Source organism: Oratosquilla oratoria, chromosome 3 (genome assembly GCF_046742065.1).
Source record: "Oratosquilla oratoria isolate Oo_2021 chromosome 3, ASM4674206v1, whole genome shotgun sequence".
Classification (NCBI taxonomy): Eukaryota; Metazoa; Arthropoda; class Malacostraca; order Stomatopoda; family Squillidae; genus Oratosquilla; species Oratosquilla oratoria.
Genome location: NC_134779.1, coordinates 38,082,419 through 38,103,923, shown reverse-complemented (window position 1 = coordinate 38,103,923; position 21,505 = coordinate 38,082,419). Strand labels below are relative to the sequence as shown.

Here is a 21,505-nt window from a genome sequence, read left to right as displayed (position 1 = left end):
GGAAATCGACTAAAACATGAATATATTTTCCCTGAAAAAGCGTAGACTCAGGAGTGATTTGATACAGGTTTTTAATATTCTAAAGGGAATAGACAACATCAAATGTAACGACATTTTCACACTAAATTCGAATCATACAAGAAATAAATGGTCTCAAAATGTAGTAAACTAATCGAATAAACTTGCAGAAGCAGCGCAATTTAGTACAGTTTGTAGTCTTAGGTTAATTTGAATAAACACCTAAGCAATATGCTGTAATGCCTTCCAGTTATTTTATTTATGTAATTATTTGATCTACTTATCATTATTTGTTATTATCTATATATATATTTTTTATTATTCATGTATCATTTACCACAAATTATTATCTATCTGTTTATCTTTTATGTTTAGTATCTAATATATATGTGTGTAATAAGAAATTATTTTTAAGGCACTGTTATGCTTTGAAATGCCAATTTTAGCCGGACTTAACAGGAATTATTGTATGGGGTTAGTGGACACCAGGGTTGGCGATTTTTTATATTTAAAAAAAAATACAAAAATTCGATATATATGCGGAAAAACCACCAAGGAAAAAGATAAACTGATGTTCAAGCGTATATAGAAATGAAAAAAATAATAATACAAGAATATATACACAGACTATAAGGTCAGGAAGGGAACCGGGAAAGGTTGTGAGGCTCTATTGTCGACCTGACCGGTTCGCGGCAGCGGACGTTTGGGCTACTACCTTTTTCACCATAAAATTGTCCAGTTTGTACATGCCATATATATATATATATATATATATATATATATATATATATATATATAAATATATATATATACATATTTGTGTATACATATATATATAGATATATATATATATATATATATTGACGAGATAAACACCATATGAGGACGGAGCCTTTATTTGTACGACGTTTCGCTTATTACAGCTTTTTCAAGTACAAGTTGAGATACAAATGCTTGAGATTAAATAAGGGGAAAGGAGGGAACGGGGAGAGAAAAGGGGGACATTTCGCCTACGGACGTTTGGGCCAGCATTCCCATCCTTTCCCAGTGTCCAATCCCCCCCTTCTCCTCCTCCTCTTCCTTCTCTCCCCGTTCCCTCCTTTCCCCTTATCTAATCTCAAGCATTTGTATCTCAACTTGTACTTGAAAAAGCTGTAATAAGCGAAACGTCGTACAAATAAAGGCTCCGTCCTCATATGGTGTTTATCTCGTCAATCTTGTCGGCAAACTGCCACTTTTAAGCATATATATATATATATATATTCATCCGACCTAGTTATGGACCAAAAAGGTGTATCGGCATAATCTTCCTTTGTAATCTCCGAATCATACGAAAATGTGGAAACTACGCATCCGTGTGACGACATCCCTCCAACACAACGTCATCCTCCGCCAACATTACTCTTCAGCCAGTCTCGAGTAGTCCCTCCCGCCCTGATCACAAACTACGTAACCTGTGTTTTGGCAAAAACGTCACAATACTATTCCGTGAACGGGGGTGGACCGCGCGGAGATGAAATGAATATTCTCAATCGAGAATATAAAATTTTCTAAATATTTTCTTTTATATCTTTTGTATGCTTCCTCTCCTTCCTTCCAAAGATGAGTTCTTGAACTCTTGTCTACCTCTGTAAATCTTAGACTTAAATTCATTTTCTTACGACGATTATCACCATTACTGTTTTCTGCTGTTTTTTAAAGTATGAAACAAAGCCATGTAATTAACCGGTTACAACCGCACTGTCTGTCCGGACATTACCCGTTACACTGTGATTGTTATTCTCTTGATGTCGCTGTAATGCAACGAAGCAGGGGCGAGCCGGTTCGTAGCTCGGCAAAGCAAGCCAGTTCCTTCCTTCCTTCCTTCCTCCGACCAGATTAAACCGGTTATTTGATTTGCACAACGGGCAGAACCAGGCACACCAAGTGAACGAGATCCAACTGTAAAGACATGCCTACAGGAGATATTTCAAAGGATTACAAAGGCGGAGCATGCCGACAGGAGACCTTTTGGTCCATATCTAGGTCGGATGCGAAAAAATCATAATAATAATAAGATAATAAATAAAAACCATAATAATGTAAATAACAAATAAAATACATAAATAAATGCATAGGTATAGTTAAATAATAAACAAACAGGTAAATAGTAAATAATAATAAATTGACATATAACTAATAATTAATGAAAATCAGACAGACAAATGATAAAATATATATATATATATAATATAAAATAAATTATAATCATTTCAGTCCATAACTTGGGAGTAAAAAAAAAAATAAACAACCCACAAACAGGGAACTAAAATATTCAAAGAAAACAAATAACTAGCACAGATTTGACTATATTACATACGTGTGTGAATTTCAGAACTTTGTTCTATACTACACTTCGTCGCCTCTATTCAGAGACTGTTTCATTTCCCGTCTACAACATCAGTGATATTGTTTCTCCTTACATAAAGATCAAATCTGCGTCCTGACGACTTCAGTCTATTAATTTTCTTCTGTTCAGTATTTACCTTGATATTATAGATTCATTTTAATATCCTTGAAGATATCACCTTCCCCGAATTTTCAAAGAAAAAAAAATCAACTTGTTTTAAGCCGTTATTGTATGATTTGTTTCTCACATCACTTCTGAAGTCCTTGTTGTACCCCTTCCCTACATGACAACATCTGTGATGAGGTTTGGGAACCAAACGGAAGCAGGATCTTCCAAATGTGGGCGGATTAATCTACACGAGCATCAACATGCGGACAAGAGAACTTTAGGTGCATATAGGCACTGGCGATACGTGTTGCATAACACAGTCCTCACAGAGGTGAGGAGCCTACGCCAGGAGGTGCTGAGTAGTACCTGCGGGCGAAGCCGTCACCCTTGCCCTAGTATGATGCGCTTTGGAGACTGTTGGGGCTGGTAACTACAGTCACTGCTGGGAATCGGAGAGGATTGCGGGATTCGAACGCACAACAAAGGGACTGCGAGACCAGCACGGTTCCGATAACCCCAATAGCGCACGGACGACTGAATAAAATCGCGAAAATAAAATAAAATCACAAATGATTCACTCCTTCAACAAAGTGACGCATTTTCACGTCCTGTTCAGTTCGTGCCAGACAGTTTTATGCTGAGGTTCGGATGAGAGACAGACAGAGAGGGGCGGGGGAGGGAAAGAGAGAGGGAGGGAGGGAGAGAAAGAGAGAGAGAGGAGGAAGGGAAAGAGATTGGGAGGGAGGGAGAGAAAGAGAGAGATAGAGTAGAGAGAGAAAGAGAGAGGGTAGGGAAAGAGAAAGAAAGAAAGAGAGAGAGAGAGAGAGAGAGAGTGTGAGAGAGGGTGGGGAAAGAGAAAGTGAGAGAGGACAGAGAGAGAGTGAGTGACAGTGAAAGAAATAGAGAGAGATAGAGAGAATTATGGAGGTTCTGACCACTTCAAGTTTCGTCCCCCCACCCCGACCCCCATTTGAATCACATGACTTTGCAATACTTTCTTCTCAGGAATTTTCTTGAATTCTTCCTCTTTCTAAGACGGCCCTGGTTCATTCGTCAGAAATAGAAATCCATAAACTACGTCGTTGTAATGAAGGCGATGAAAATGACCACTGTTGCTTTTCTAAAGGAGAAGGTGGCAGAAGAAGAGGAGGGAGAGGAGGAGGAAAACAGGAGGGGAGGAAGAAGAGGAGGAGGAAAACAGGAGGGGAGGAAGAAGAGGAGGAGGAAGAAGAGGAGGATTTCTAAATTATTTATAACAATAAAAATACAAACACGTGACTTTAAAATAAACACAAGTACTAAAGATCCATTGCATTCAAACCATTTATTTCAACATGTGCATAGATATACAGATCTTGCAACTAAACGGAATGTATGTACTGTATATATATATATATATATATATATATATATATATATATATATTTATATATATATATATATATATATATATATATATATATATATGTGTGTGTGTGTGTGTGTGTGTGTGTGTGTGTGTGTATGTCTGTGTGTGTGTGTGTGTGTGTGTGTGTATGTATGTGTTTTCATTTAAATGCAATCTCAAATATAACGAATTTCTTGGCGCCCTACGGGTTCTTTTACGAATAGAGACTAATCTTAAATCAGAAAAAGATTGTTTATAACTATTTGCTTCTACTGTCCTTCCTTTAAATTTTACTGTCTGTCGCCGAGATATTTCCATCATCCCCATAGTAGTGGCTTTATTTAACAAAGTTATCCTGGTTAGCTGTCGATCCTTAGTCCAACACGTGATCCAAGACCAGGGTGAATCACACAATACACAAAGACAGGTTTTGAGAAATGGACGAGAGGAATATTGTTCCGCTCTTGTATACTACAATTAGGTAAACACACACAAGCACGCATGTATTCAGACACAGGCAGTCGTGAACTAGAAAATAAAGGCGCCGAAGCGAGTACAGACAATAATCATCATTTGACCCCACACTCAAGGGAAGGGGTAAATAACGACTAAAGAAAAAAGTTCACTGTCTACAAGCAACGCTTCTTTAGAGAATACAACATACCATCTTGATGTTGTTCTCCATCCCCACGTGCGAACAATAACAACAACAACAAATAATATATTGTTATGTACAATCCACAAAATCCTATAACGAACAAAACAAAAATATGTTTATCCTTAAACTCGGCGCGTGAGAAAGAACGAACTGGCAACTCGTTCCCGCGCGATGCATAAAAGCGGTGTCGACCTGTACACAAGGTTAGTTGCTACTGGAGCGCTTAGACAAGTGAGTCGGGTGGCGGTTGAAGAGCAAGTGTCTGCTCGGATATACCGCACCGAGTGTCGGTCGGCCAGCCTGCAAGGACAAGTGTGTAAGAACAAACACACCCAACTGAAAAGGTATGTTTGCTTATTAAAAGAAAAATAATTGTGTGGAGCCAGCAGGCATGACTTCGGAAAATAACACTGCAAGTAATGTTCACGAGTGTTTGTATAAGTACGTGTGTGAATAAATATTTCAAATTGTAATACACATTATTGAAGTTCTGTTCGTAAGATCCCGTCTTTACTATAATAACCCTATGTATGTGCGTGCGTGTGCTTGCATGTACGTGCGAGTGTAAGAACTAATATATTGAAAAATAGCTACGCTCATGGGGCACTATGTGTGTGTGGGTACGCACGCGCGCTAATATTTGCCGTTAGAATACAAAAACACCAAGTTTTGAATATTCTTATTTATTTTGCCCTTCGTTTGTGTGCATGTTCGTGTATAAATCAGTATTAATGAAATGTGTATTGTTACATCCATTATGCATATGTGTACCAATAAGAATCTCTGGGAACTTGTGTTCAGGTATGCCAAAGTGACCACTGGAGACGAAAAAATTAACGAAGCAAAGCGCTTTCGTTTATTGACATCAGTGTTAAGTAACATCCAATTAACATACACAGTTTGCATCGTTATTTTTTTTATTTTCTAGTGTCCAATCTTACACACGAACGATATATATATATATATATGTGTATATATATATATATATATATATATATATACATACATATATATATATATATATATATATATATATGTTGATAAATTGTTTAAGACAAATGAGAGAGTGATAGGTGGGGAAGGGTAAACGAAGATGGGCTAAGAATACATTCTTAGCCCATCTTCGTTTACCCTTCCCCACCTATCACTCTCATATATATATATATATATATATATATATATATATATATATATATATATATATATATATATATATATATATATATATATACACACACACGCATGTTAAGTAACATCCAATTAACATACACATTTTGCATCGTTATTTTTTCCTCTTTTCTTGTGGCCATTCTTACACACGAACGATACACACACACACACATCGTGTCGGTGTTCTGATATATTTGAAACTTGTAGGAGAGGTTGGCAGATTATGAGGGGTGAGCCAGTTATTTGTGGACGACTGTCTATGGATAGACTGAAGCATCTGGTAACGAGTTTAGAAGGGTGCGTGAGTGATTGTTACTGGTGATAATAATTAGATTTATGTGTAAAAGGAGTGATGGTTGTGCCAGATTGGATGCGAGTGAGAAGGAATATCAATCGTGGAGGAAGGAAAATCGCATATTATTATCATTCTGGGTGCAGTTGGCTTGGGGCTACTTTAACTTTTCTACATCTTATCAGTATTTCCAAGACTTCCGTGGTGTGTAAATTTTCGTTTTGTTTTTCCTATTGTGAAATTTTCTATTTTTTTTTTTAACTTTTTATTATTCCGGATAGGTTTCTTGTTATTTGCATCATTCTGTGCTGCATTTTTTCTCGTATCCTCTCTCAAACCCCAATTCCTTTCTTTTATCGTGTATATATATTTCAAGCAACAAATGTTAGTTCCCGCAGTTTCTTTTCACTGTTTCCCGCCAATATTACATCAACTACAAAGCATACGCGTTTGCCCTCCACTGTTCGTACACAAGTTTGTTATGTGCGATTCACCATGGTCGTGTTATCTCGAGTGTCAATCATGATCACTATATATATGACGATTGGCAATAATGTGACCAAACACTCACACGTCTCGATAGTGTAGTGGTACCACTCGGCCGCAAACTCAACGATCCGAGTTCCAGTCAAGCCCAAATTTGGTCATTTAAGAATCACTGCACTGTAAGCAGGGTCTCCAATCTTGAAGGACAAGAAGTTGTGTATGTAAGAACAGAGCAGTACCCATATATCGGGCCATACATGAGCTCTGAGTTCATATATAGCCCGATCACAATTCCAGCACGTGATCCAGGAGTATGGGTCATACATTCTTTCATACATACATACATAGTTCGAGTCTTTGTCACGATTTGAGATTTCCTAACACCGCAAGTTGTTCCTGTTTCCCGCCTCCCCTATGAAACGATACATGATGTTCTTCAAACATCCATTCCAAAAGGATCATATCATAATTCACACTATGGTAATGACCAAGGGTAAGCAAATGAAATGTGGCCTGTCCAAGGAGCGGTATTTCCCGAGCGGAAAAGGAGATTTATTTCAAAGAACTTTCCCGAGGTTCAGGTCTATAGTGTTGTCCTTTGCTTCTTGGAGTTCTGTGGCCGTAATTCAAGGCTACGAGTATCCTTCCCAGGCGACTTGACGTCATCGCTCTGGTGCGACTCACCCTACTTGTTCTGTATCCTATCCCTTTGTCCTGCTGTTCTTTACGCTCTTGAAATTGGTTTCAACATTAAGTAAACCTTCTAGCATCCGCTAAATACCAATATTCTCAATTGTGGTCCATTTTTTTTATATTCTTCCATCGGAAGGTAAGAAAATACAGTAGCCTTGTACCTGTCGAAAAAATGTTCAGGCTAAAACAATTTGAAGGGACGTTTGTGTTTTAAAACAGAGCAGCATAAGTATTGTAATTCAGCTGTGTGAGCGTCTAATGCAAGAAATGTGAAGGCCGGGTGGGGGGCTCCATGAACAAACCCCAGACCTGCCTGGCTCCCCAACCCTGTCTGTTGACTGACACCTTTTGTTTGTCGGCCCGTCAGGCCCCCATTCTTGTTTACCTGCGAGACTGTCTCCCTTGCCTACCTGTCTGCTTCGTTTATTTCGCACGTTATTCCACCCAAGCACAAACGCACGCACGCGCGGGTGACCGCAGAGCGGCCAGCACTCTCCCTCCCCTGACACCACTGAACCCTAATTTGCTGCTTCGTCTTCGCAACGTCTTGTGCAAAGCCCTGGATTGTGTCACGACAACTTTCCGTCGCAACTCCCACCGCCTTGTGGTCTTCCACAGACCCCGAACCAAAGGTCTGCAAATTAGCCGTGAAACGAGACCACATGGCTATCAACTTTATGCTGGAAATGTCATAACGATTCCGCCACAAGATCTGAAACCATGAAAGCGAGTTCGTGATATAGACGGTCTAGATTTCTATTATATTTATCAGTTTGTTTATCTATTTACAAGCAATTAGAAAAAAATAAATTCCAGAAGATAATAATCTTCTGGTGTACGAATATTATTTTCGTAAATAACCTCAGTCCCCGTGTTCCGACATGCTCCATGACCGCGTAGAATGCCAAGTAGGAACCCCTGTCTCCCCGCCAAAGTTCAGGGATTCCACCGGCCTTGTCTGGGGAGCCTCCAGCTTGTGTGGGTTTTCCACAGCTCAGACACAAACCATTCGAATTCTCAGCTCATACAAAGTTGTAAGGACAAAGCATGTTATTAAGCGAGTGGTAAAAAGCACTGAAAATAATCCTCAGCGTCACACATAATGTGAACAACCGAGGAAAAAATAAAGAAAAAAGCGAAGGAAAGGGATAAGAGGAGCTCTAAGGTCGGGAGAGTGAAAGAAAACGGCAATGTGCTCAGTGACGTCACCAACGGTCGCTGCGTCATTAAACGGCGCGATGAGTGGGAGAGTCGGGATTCTTCCAAGTGTGACGTCACTGCACCTCTGGAATCTGCATGGCAGGAAGTATTTCATTAGAAATAACCAGCGCTTCCATCCTTAATAAGAACAATATCGCAGAGTAGAGGCGAAGTCATAGATGAATGATAGATTTGAGAAGGGTTGCAGAATGGAGGGTTGTGTGAATTTTCAGTATGGATGCGTGTGAAAGGCACAGTTTAGAATTAATCTGAAAATAACTAATTTAGCCTTCATGCAAATGGCGACATATTTCATTCAGACACCCTGTAAACTTTCCCAGTGTATCATGGAGGATTCTGTTTGTCCACGTGGACGCCAGAATGTTCAGAGAAGTACTTCCTGTTCAGCTTTTGACCGATTCCACACGAGATGCGTCTCAAAGCGACATGACGTCATCGCGTGTTTCAGAGAAAGGGTGACCTGAAGAGAAACAATCCTGTTTTCCCACCGAACAGTCCTTCGGATACCATCGTATAATACCCTGTTGTCGGCTCGGCCCCATTATTCCCACGTGTATGTAAGGTGGCGGTGGTGGTGGGGTGAGGTGGGGGGGGGGGTCGGGGTGGTAGTTTCCCGCGTTCCCTTGCTTCACACCCACTCTCGTCGCGTGGGCATCTTCAATCGTTTACTTTCTCACCCCGATCTGAATACTTTTTACCATCAAGTGGTACATGTAAAGGTCAGTAGTGGTGTTTCATCGCAAGAACTCTACAAACTATGGTTTAAATTCCCCTCGATTTCTCACACATTGTTTTTTAAGATCTGGGAAGATCCGGGACGCCGAGTGTCTTCTTTGACCGTCTGCCCTTTTCCCGTCCGTGTACTGCCAGCCTCGGGGTTATCACGAGCGTTGTTTCACCTAAACAATCTTTTTATCACGTAGAGTACTGGAATTTTACTCTGATTTAGCGTCATGAATTCTCCTATTTGGATATCTAGGACTGTTCTTCCTTATTCTTCCATACGGAGATTTTTTTTTATCAGGGAATCTATACTATGACCTTACCTACCACCGCCGTTTGGCAGCGGTCATTCCCTCGAATAATGTGAAGGGATTAAGGTTGCTGTTTGCTCTCTCCATCTTGGCTGATTTCCTCATTCCCAAGCCGCGACTGTGCATTGGAGTCTTAGAGATGGAGTGAGGGTAGGGAGGTGAAAGAAATGAAGGTGGCGTACGCCAGGAGGCGCTGAGTAGCTGCGACCGAGTAAGTCATCTTCGCCCTATTATGCGCTTTGAGGACTGTTATGGCAAGTAGCTGTAGTCACTTCTGGGAATCGGGGAGGAGTGCGGGATTCGAACCTACAGTTCACATGCGAGACCAGCACGCTTCCGACTGCGCCTTCAACGCTCACAAAGAAAATGGTATGAAGAAGAATAAAAACAGCCGAGACGAGCCACGTGGCCTTCTGGACAAGAACATCATCAGCTTTAAACGTCTGCCTTCATGAGCAAAAGCGAAAAACAGCGGACGGGACGTGAGGAGGAATGTACATCGGTTGGCGTCGAGAGTACAGCCACTTAGTACAACAACAGGAACGAAGGTAATTGTGGCTGTATCTCTTTCTGTCACCTATTGTTGATGTTCGTACTTCCTGTGAGGATTTCAAGGTCTGGAAGAGACCTATCACGGTACCCAGCTATGTGGGCCTCTGCTGAAGAAATTTTGTGATGGAGGCAATGGTAATGCTCGCCTCGAATGATGTAGTATACTGGAGAATGTGGACGGGCAAACACGCGCTGTTTCCGCGATTGTGAGGACGACAGTCAACCGCGTTTTCCCCGGTTGTACCTGTCCTTTTCCTCGAGTCTTGCGCGGCTCTGTTGCTATTTTCGAATTCCAGGCCACCACTTAGGCAGCCAAGCAAAGACATGCACGCCTAATTATGTGATGGAAGTGTAAATCCCCGGACTCTCACGAACGTAGTTTTTATGCACATTACAATTAGGTATTTACAATTGGATAAATATACCACGTACTCTGATGGCCGAACTTTAGTTGTGTACATTCTTCCTTGGCAAAGGCAAGGAAGGTCTTCTGACATACCCACACTTCCCTTCCCAACACCGCTATAAAAATAATACCGACAATTCAAAGGTCAGTTAAATAAAGAGACATGACTCGAATAAACTATTGTTCCTTTGCGCCCGCGATGCTGACGTTCCCTTGACTGAATAAAATTGCCTGTCCATAACCAGAACAAATAAATAGGAACGAAAAAGCAGAGAATGAGCAAATAGTTTCAAGCCATATGAAATAAGGACGGGGCTGGCGGGGGGAGGGAGGTTAATGACGGGAACTCTCCCGAGCAGATTCAATCCTCTTCGTGCCAGAAGTTTGACAGTGAGACCTAAATTCCCTCCCGAAAGGCCCTGCAGGCTGAACACAGGGAGTCCCCGTCGCCTCAGGGTCTGACCGCAAGTAGGGAAGTTCCTGATAAATCCCGCGCGCATCTTCTCCGACGAGACTGACGCGCACACCTATGTCAGTCCAAGTAGTGTGTATTAGTACATGTATGATCAAGGGCGGATGATAGTTGTGTTCAATAACTTAAATGCAAGAAAGCTCTCCACAGTGTTATAGATTGTCTCAATTGTATGGATGCTTATATGTGTGTGTGTGTATACCTACCATATATATATGTACCACAATATACACACAACATTGGATGGGTCCCAGTGAACCACAATTCACTTTAATTCTAAGCCATCAACATCAAGAAACTCAATGAGGCATACATGCAGAAATTGAAACGTGGTACAGGCGAAGACTCGAACCTCCGCTAGCATGTGACAAGTGATAGTGACTTAACCGATTGCGCCATCAATTGCATGTATGCCTCCTCGAAATTCTTGATGTTGATGGCTTAGAATTAAAGTGAATTGTGGTTCACTGGGACCCATCCAATGTTGTGTGTATATTTCATACCCAACCTGAGAAATTACCGACTCCACTGTCCAGTTGGTCCTGAGTGAGGTATTGCCCTTGAAACTGAATTTTCTACTTGACATGTTTGTCTAATGTCGAGTAACCACTTTGTCCCTTAAGGTCCAGAAATACGTTGGGGGGGTGAGGAATGGTGCTGGGCGTCTGTAGTTGCAAAATATCGCCATTGTCTAGAATTGCTTCATATATTCCACTCATGAACGTGTTGTATTTATATAGGAATTATTACATAATGCAATAAAATCAAATAGGGTGCAGATGCATAAAATGAACATGACTACACACTGAAAAATTATCTAGTTATAAGTGTTGGCAGATGCCTTTCCCTTTTCGGGGCGTAAGGTTAGATACGTCCCTAGAACCGCTTGATGTGAGGAATTGGAAGTAGATCACGTGGGGTATTAGCAGTTATGTCTAATTTAGGGTTAGATAGCAAGGCTTTATTTTACATTTATGTGTTAAATTGGTTAATACAAAATTATGTTCACAGGAACTGATGTTTAGTATCATCATGGCTTTTGCTGTACAAGCATGACACAGAAATAACTCGAGTATATTTATGAAAAGAAAAAATAATACTTCACTTGAAAGAAAACAAAATAATTAGGTTTTCAAAATGCTAAACTATTTTAGCGACACGCCATGAGCACACAAGCAACGCGTGCTGCTGCACTCGTTAGCATACCCTCATACAAACACAATGCTGGCGACACAGCATACGCGCACTCTAATAACGCAAGGAACATGACACTGCTTCTACACAATGGCCCTTGCTGGGTTCTGCGTCCCTTCAGGACGGGAAGCGGAGGTCATACACAGTAATTCAGCCAGACGGTGTTTATAGCCTGAATATGTAAGAGAAACTATAACCAACAGATACACTAAGGAGGAAATCAATCTAGCATTACAATAGGGCAAGTTGCGAGGACGTTCTGCGAAGATGTTGAAGAGGTGGAGAAGAATGATGATGGGAAATAAACGGTATGCACTGCAAAGAAAACGGGGATGCCCCGGCGGCAGGTAGGAAAAAGAAAAGTTTCCGGGAAAACGAGTACAACACATGGCGACCGTTGTAGTGCGGGGGAAGGGGGGTAGTTTGAAAATTTTCCTGGGGGACTATTGAAAGTTGTGGGATTGCCGTTTTAGGCAACAGGTTCTTAATGTTAATATGTTTTCCTATCTGAAAAGTACACTCGAAATACATTGATTTTTTCTACGTTCGTGGGATCTGGTAGCAATTTCTTGATAACAGATTCATTATAATTTAGATTATCATGTTCCAATGAAAGCCTTGAAACCTTTGAGAGCTCGCGTGAAACTAGCTCGATTCGCACTTTTATTTATTTGTAACATCCAGGGCTTGAGTTGTGGTTCCATCTGTCTTCATTTATCAAACTTAGCTTTAAAGTAATTGTAGTCCGCCTGGACTGCCTTCTTGTTTGTGCCACAAATTGACGCATCTTCAAACTTTTTCTTTTTCGCACACCAAGACTTTTTTTAAGGTTACTATTCTATCACTCTTTTCTCTTCTATCTTTCAATGTGGGTAATGTTGGTTTATCTAATCTCTCCTCCTACATTTGTCAGTCAGGATGTGGCTCAGTTTATATGTTTCAAAAGCAATATGGGAAACCCCGCTTTTTGTTTTCTAGTAATGTAATTATGTTGCGCGCACACACACACACACACACACACACACATTAGTGAATCTCAAGACATACAAACAAAATCCTCTTTGTCTTTGGCCTTGGAGAAAGCCTCCCCCACCCCCATTTCTAGTCTATCAACGTCGGGCGCGTCCTGCCTTCACCATAAGCGTTAACGACAGTGATGACTTCGACTTTTCTGTCGGAAGCCACCTGACACAAAGTGCTTTGGGCCTGATTCCGACAGCTGGTCCTTCCAAGCCGCTTTCACTCGTGGCATTTCTTGTCGGCTCGTTCGTTGTCACGCCAAATTACAAATTGACATTCAGCTTAAAAAACACCAAGAACTTTCGCTGCCCTTTGATCTCTACATTTTCCCTTATTTGGACAGCATTTTCCACAACTCTCTACCCAAGTCACGTTCTTATCCTTGTGACTTCCCTCCAAAGAATGCAAATTATTTTAATCACCTGGGCCCTTAATGTACGGATAGCCAATGCACTGGTAAACTCCGTACATACAGCCTCGTTGAAGGTGGACCGGAAGTCACAATAGATGTTTGAAACTGGGTCTTCGTAACGCTGTGAGCATCGAGGGCAAAACACAATAAGCTAGATGAACTTATTAACAGCGTGCGTGTGTGAGAGTAAGGGATAGATTCACTACGGTCTTGAAACAGCGATCGACAGTTATTACACTCGGATAAGAGTCCGCGTCATAATTAATCTAATCAATGTGTTACAATGTAGTGTGCGCGCGTGAACGTATGTGTACAGTAGTTAGAGCACATTCATTCACCCGCATTTTAAATAAAATGTCAGCATATTCATAATTGTATTGTCAATATACTAAGTGTTACATACTATTAACACCAGTACTATTGGCAGTGTTTCACTCTTGCCAATGAAACTGACCGTACGAGTGTGGATGATTTCTTAAGTAATGCTTCGGGTTGTATGTTATTTCTTGGTCGAGATGGATCACACGTTATCATCCACTGGTGTCCCTGAATACACCCAGCTCACGGATGACGAGGTTGTCCTTGGCTTGCCACCTTTACTTCCGACGGTGATGACATTTCGAAGAGGCTCTTGCCCTCTCTGCGCTGGGTAAGTCCGATCGCTTGGGTTCGTCCTGTTCATCCTACTCGCAGTATTCTGGCCTGACCGCTGATAGTGCGGGGTGCAGTAGCTCGAGCCACACTAGTTGATTTCAAACCGTCTAGATGCGAGTGCAACCTCACCCACCCTAACCTCATTCTCGTTCATTACATCCACCCCAGTGACGCGCCCTCAGCCGAGTTAAATCGTCTGGTGTTCACCAAAATATAACGTTCAAAGGCAGTCACCACGTCGACGGAGTTGAATCACTATTACCACTGTGCCGATGGAGCTCCTTCCCGCTGAATAAAATTGCCCGTTAGTATCCCATATATATGTGAAGGGGATACAGTACCGAAGTACCTTCCAAGTATAGGCCTACTTGTGTATGTCAATTTTTCCTTTCATCAAACTTTTCCTTGTTGGATACCGAGGAAGTTGGAGTTGTGGTGTTATCGTCAGTGTATGATTGTTCTGACTGACAATTTCAAAGGAAACCACTCGGAAAAGGTTGCTGGTCACTTTGAACATATGCTATTCTTCATATTTCCTCTGCGATAATGTAAGTACTAAAGCACTGGTGATGCGCGCGCGCGCGCACACACACATACACACACACACACGGCTCGGTGGCGGATTGGTAAAGCACTGGCCTCATAAGCCAGAGAACCGGGGTTCGATTCCCCGGCTGGGCGGAGATAAGTTGGGTTTGTCTCCTTTCACGTGTCCCTGTTCACCTAGCAGTGAGTAGGTACGGGACTTTAGTCAAGGAGTTGTGGCCTTGCTCTCCCGGTGTGTGGTGTGCGAGTGGTCTCAGACCTACCCAGAGATCGGCAAATAATGAGCTCTGAGCTCACTGCCGTAGGGTGGTGTCTGACTGTCTCGACAGAGACTGCAGCAGATCCGAGGTGAATACACACAGACACAATTTTCCTCGTTATGCCCGTGTTACTTCTAAGGATATGGACAGTTCTGGTTTTTATGTAAACAGAGGTGGATGTCGTCTGAATTGGTGCCAAAGTAGACATACACCCACGAAAATATAGTTTTATTCGTATCCTCCAGACAAGCTGAAAAATATATACAAATCAAGACACACGCTAAACCTGTAAGATAACAACAAACACAGAGACCTTGAAGAATTAACTAAAATAATTTATGGTCAAAAGGATTGCATACTTGGGAAAGGGTGAATTTACAAATATGCAATGTGTAGTTCAATCTGTACAATTGTGGAATTCAGTATTCATCTTTACAAACCAACAATGACGGGATTATGAAGAAAAAAAAACAAGACATATGTTATTTCAATGGAAGAATATGCCAAAATAACCGGACATTAGATTATAATTATCATTCAGTGTTAACGTCTCTATTGCATCACTGTTATCCAAATTCAGTGGCCATTGTTTACCAGCCTTTCTGTATAGGATCATACATATACGACACACCCTTAACTGTTGACAAAAGAACAAACTATCTAACAATTAATCCATGCCTTTGTTCCTTTCAAAGATCTGATTTACGAGTCGCTTAGGTTTGTAACGTTCTCCATCTTGGCACGGTCGAATGAAGAAGGAAAATGTGTGGACCACGTGGTCTAGCAACGGACCGCGTTTACGGAAGTATATAGAGGCGTTAAAAAACACGTAGTAGAGTTGGCAGCGGTGTATTCAGGAAGCAAATTCTCAAGAGGAAGGGCAGAGGGAGAAGTTGTACCTTCGGAGGTCACGGTCGAGTCTGACAAAAAGTGGTATGTTAATTCTGGGCTAGTCAACGGACGAGTCGAACCCGTGGAAGAGACAGTCCAAACCGTAAAATAACATTTAAAAATGTGCACGGAAGGAATTTACCCACTGACATACGAAAGAATGTTATGTATATATCAAGGCCAAGACAAAATAGAAAATAATACCACTTTTGTGCAGTAAGTAATGGACGAATAGTTGCACGAGTGGATGTTGATCAAACTTGTATCCTCCTTGCAACAACCTAAGGACAGGATTTACAAGGTCAGGCGTGCTGAGATGTAGGCAGACAAACAGGTAGCCAGAAAGGCTGGTGAGGCGAGGAAGTAACAAAGAAATATGATGACCTTTATGGAAAAAAGTCCCCCCCCCAAAAAAAAAAAAAAAATCAATAACGACCCAACTTTCTTCCTGGAAAAGCACACCCCTCGCCCAGCCGCCAACAAAGACACATTTCCCCTATACTTGACCCCTTCAGTATATTGGCGTTCGTCACGTATCTAGTCAACGACAGACTTGTTCAAGTGAGGTGTGACCACTTGGAAGCTGTAAGGCTATCGCATGAAATATACTATTCTTATGATGAATCTGTTGAACACACTTTTCCACGCCGTATAGAAAATAATAATAAGCTCTATACCGACACTTTTTATGCTGTGCAGGAGGGGATGATATTGTAAAATCAGGGGAAATGTGTTGAAATACTGGAAGAATAGTGTTGCATGATAAAGGAGAGGGTGCACTTCTTCCGAAAGGTACAATAGGAGTGAGGTGGGGGGAAGAGGCAACCAGACAGTCAGCCTCAGCCGTTGGGAAACGGACAAATTTTTGTTTCCGTGGGAGTTTGGGGTAGAGGTAGGAGTGGATGGACCTCTCTTCGTGTACAGGAGATAAGAGGCACACAACATAATCAGGGAAGAATTATAACATTTAAGACGAAATGGGAAAGAGCCTTGCAGCTTGATGATTCAAACTGTATATAAAAAAAAGTAATTAATGAAACGTTTTCCCATTGACGAGGGCTGACAAAAGACTTGTAGATCGGGTTATCCAACGCACGCGACCACTGTCTCGCCAAAACAAGAAGACTCGCACCCGCCTGGCGGCAGGCGAGAGGGTGGAGCCGTGCATGCAACCGTCACTTGTCCGTTGCAACGTGAAGACAGTTACATCATTTTCTTCCCCTCCGACGGTTGTCCACATCGTTTTAGCTTTTAGGTCTTGGGCAACCCTTCTCCAGTTGGTACTTGTAGTTTGCAAACACGTTTTCAAAAGACTCAACTATACTTTGAGATAAAAATATATTCAGTTCCTGCGTCATCAAAGGTTGGTATTCTTCATCCAGCCTGACACTTGACGTTCGCGAAGCAGAATTGATGCAACAGAATTATGACGCTGATTTTCTTTGTCTTCCGGCTTCTTGACTGAGTACATGTGTGATGACTAGTCACGGTGGAGGTAGGAGGTTGGAAATTACCCTAATTCTTGGAAAACAGGTTTTTGGAACCAAAACGTAATTAGGAAAAAATACGAAGGTGAAAATAATAGTACCTAGCAGGCATCAAGTGCCGCGCGCATCTTCCAGTCCCATTCCTTGCCAAGCTATTCCATTCACTCCATTGCATCCCCTCGATGACAAACATATCTCAATTGACCCTTTCCGTTCCGGTTGGTCCTTTATCTTTTTTCATTTTGCTGCCTCCCAGCTATTTTATTCATATCCTCCAGACAAACTGAAAAATATATACAATTTCCTTTCTGATCCATCACTGGTTATTCCACGCAAATAGTTCTCTGACCTGTGTGAACGTCTTTGGTAACGGATATATATCAAATAGCCTAGAGAGAGCCTGAACTCAAGGGAAGTTGTTATCCAGTGCGGAAGGGTTAGAGATAACACCAAAATAGATTGCATCAATCGAAGTTGCTATTTTCACCGCTCGGTTATGTTTTCGTCGGAAAAAACCCAACTGGCATTTCAATGATGAAATAGGGTATTGCCTCATTTTTACCCCCACCGATGGCGATACTGATCCAACATGGCTGCCAGCCTGTTGGTGGGAAATACATTGCGTATTTTCCTATATTTTCTGACGAAGTTGATCGACATAAACCGCCACAACAACGACGACCCTCTTCCAATCGAAATAAACTATTTCTCTGCCCTCAGATGATTTACTAAAGGAAAAAAATGTAGAACACGAAGACTTCTGTGTTCGCAATTTTATCTGGCTGCACCCCCCCCCCCACACACACACCGTTCAAAGATGGCAGTATAGCAACGTCTTTCAAATGCAGTGATGCTTACGTGGCATATCTCCTGGATCATAATTTTATCCAAGGTTGAACATGCGTTCCACCCTGCCAAGAATAGGCCCGTGGATATTTTACGTAACATTATTGCAGTATTATTCTGTAAGGACTTCACAATAGTATAATGAGAAATAGAATGTAGCCACGTCAGTTTTTACATTGCCGAACTTGTAATAGATTATCTGTTCTGAAAAATATGGTCACTTGTTTGGCCTGGCTTCTCCTTTGCCATGGTGATTTATGAAAATCTATTACACCTGATTTCAATACAGAAACAACATGAGTTCCTATTACCTGATTATTTCCGAGTCATCTAGATGACAAATATTGAAGTTTTCTATTCCATCACTGTCAAACAACACAATTCCGGCAACGTCTTCCCGCGCACTGATTTGAATATCAAATATTTCTGAATAGTATGAAAAAATGAATACTATTTTGTTATTTGTTTCCTTTAATTTTGTCCGTCTATTTATCTATTATTATTAAATATATACAATTATTGTATAATGAGGAACCATATTAGTTATTACTCGAATGTATTGCACTGTAGTTGCCAGGCATTTTTTGGTCAATGAATACATGCGCATATTCCTCACGTGCACACGCGCGCGCGCACATACACACAAAACATTTAATTTATATATGGTGTACAATATAAGAAATAAACACTTCTTCACAAACTAAAGGTTTGTTGGGTCGACTGACAAGCGTGGCCATCCCCTGGGCATATCCCACAACGTACAGGAAACTAGACCCTTTCCTCGAAAGATTTAGAAATAATCTACAGGTGACCTTTTGGTTCATAAGAAAACTAACTACTAATGAGGTGCATTAGTATAATATTTGAGTGGCTCCGCATGTAATTGATCAGATATTCATAGCAAACCTTGTGGCGCACTTGACATAGTATATGTATGTTTGCAAACACCAGACGAGCCACTGACGAGCATTAAGCTTCACAACAAACAATTTTCGTGTCCAAATCCTCCAGTCATTATTTTCATTATTTCTTCATATTAAATTTACTTATCAAGCACGTACACACCGCCACCTATATTTGTATAGAAATAGGTTATAGTGCGTGTACCCAAATAACAAAATATAAAATTTATTCATATTTATATATTGTACGTGTAGGAGCGGACTGGTGTGTGCACGTCTGTAAATGTAATGAGAAATAATTACATACCCAAATACTGCTCGGCCTTTTTAAGGAAAATTTTACTGGACAGCTGCGCCTTTCCCGCTGAATTCAACGGACTCTGTGTTCACATCTTCCCCCCATTTGGCAACGACGGGAGTATGGTTTTCCCCACATTGTTCCCAGAGTCGATTGAGTCCTGATTTTTGTGTGGATAATTTAATGTTATTTCTTCGAAAATCCTTCACCTTCATGATATGTCGTTTATCATTTCTTTTGCCCAACTCATCAAGGACCATTGCCAAATACTTTGTATGTACTTTTCCTTGTTAATATTATTTCTGTCAGTCAACATTCCAGATTTCCCCCGTGGTGGTTGGAGTAATAATTACTTCTAACCTACTCTTCATTTAGTATCATAAATGGGGTCATGGGGTTGCCATGGTTGATAACAAAGATCTGTGGTGTTTGGGCAGTGATAACGAATGGTGATAATACAACGCAATGAGTTGATAATGTGGTCATGCCGTTACCCATAACAAATTATTAATATCCTCTGCCCCAATATTATCCAAATACACGCAGTAATGGCACTACTGCAGTTAAAGTGATTGTTGTTTTCAAAGTAGAGTAATGTTTTCCACTATAAAACAGCGACAATCGTGTACTCATTGATGAAATGCAAAACATCGATGGTACAAGTGTGTGGTTGATAAACGAAAGGTGCATTTCAGTTGTTATCTTGTGTATGTATCTTTGTTTTCGGTTAGGCAATATCGTTGGCTTAGGGAAGCATCTTTGTAATGGTGAACTGGCGTCCTTGGGCCTAGAGTGTATTTTTTCAGCGTTTTTACGATGACAAATCCTCTTGGCGCAGCACCAAAAGATTTCGTGAAACTCTTCTAACAGTGAGTACAACAGCTCATTTCCGGGGTCTTTTAGCACTTTTGAGAGGTAAAATTTTGCAACATTATTGCATCTAAACAACGAGCAAGCCGTGTGACCTGAGAAAGGAAATCAAAACCTCATCGTGTTTGGAAACATTCCTATTCCTGGGTGTCTATGAATGTTGGCTGGACTCTATTGATCTTTGGTGAAATTTCACACCATCATCGCACGCCACGAAGAGCCATTATCGTTTTTCACTCCAACTCTTCCCCCACTCCCTCCCTCCCCCACAGTTTATCTACATAAATGAACACAGATCCAATCTTTTGTTCGGTTATGATGAATATCTGTTTTGGCTGTTGAATGATATATTTGTTGAATCAGATTCCTCTACGACACATTAAGGTAACCGTTGCTACTTTTTTGTATACAAGGAATCGAGAACGTGGTAAACACCCTGTTGTGCTGATGACAACGGCACGCATGCCTTGCTGGTTGTTGTCGTGTTGGGAGGCATCAGGAACAAAAGGCTGGTTCTTCCAGGTTGCAGGAAGCAAGAGAACCGAAACAAACATATATAGGTTATGTAGACGCTTAGAAGATCGTGTCATAGTTGCGCAAATGTCCAAAGTATTTGTTTGATCTTTACAAGGAACAAGCGTAGCAAAGTTATCAACGGTCAGGGATCTGACTGCAGGCTACAGGCGACGCCCAAGCACCTTATTGTCCGTTACGAAACTGCTGTGGCTCCTTACGAAACCAGCAAGTTTAAAAAAATATATATATGCAAGGTGTGCAGTTGCTAAGAGTGAGCAACATTCCAGCGTGTGGACTGTCTGGCTGCTATGAGACAAACAAAAAGGTGACGATGTCAGCAGGAAGCAGAATGATGAGTAAGTTCTTCAGGAGCAAACAGGGAGGAGTGGAAGAAAGGGAACTTGTGGAGGAGGGGAGGGGAAGTAGGATAGCTACCTGTAATAAGTGAGTCCTCCCAGACAGGGTCTTGAAGTCAGGTAGGCGTAAGTGATTTCCTAACAAGGAAATTGTTTGTTCGTGAGGGCATCTTGTGGGGTCCACAGGACAACTTACACACACGCACACATTTTTTCAAATTCGAATTCCTATCCTGTTACTATATATATATATATATATATATATATATATATATATATATATATATATATATATATATATATATATATATATATACACACACACACACACATTCCGCTAAAAAGTGGCTCATTGGCCACTCTTGCA

General features: G+C 41.1%; 1 protein-coding gene across 1 annotated transcript in view; it reads left to right on the top strand.

Annotated features, from left to right (window-relative positions):
• Window positions 1–4,731: 4,731 nt before the first annotated feature.
• The window catches only part of LOC143017698 (uncharacterized), a 54,390-nt gene continuing 37,616 nt past the window's right edge, over window positions 4,732–21,505 (top strand). The window contains exon 1 of the mRNA XM_076172450.1: window positions 4,732–4,904. Within this exon, the coding sequence (XP_076028565.1) occupies window positions 4,732–4,904 (173 nt within the window). The remainder of the gene's footprint in view (window positions 4,905–21,505) is intronic.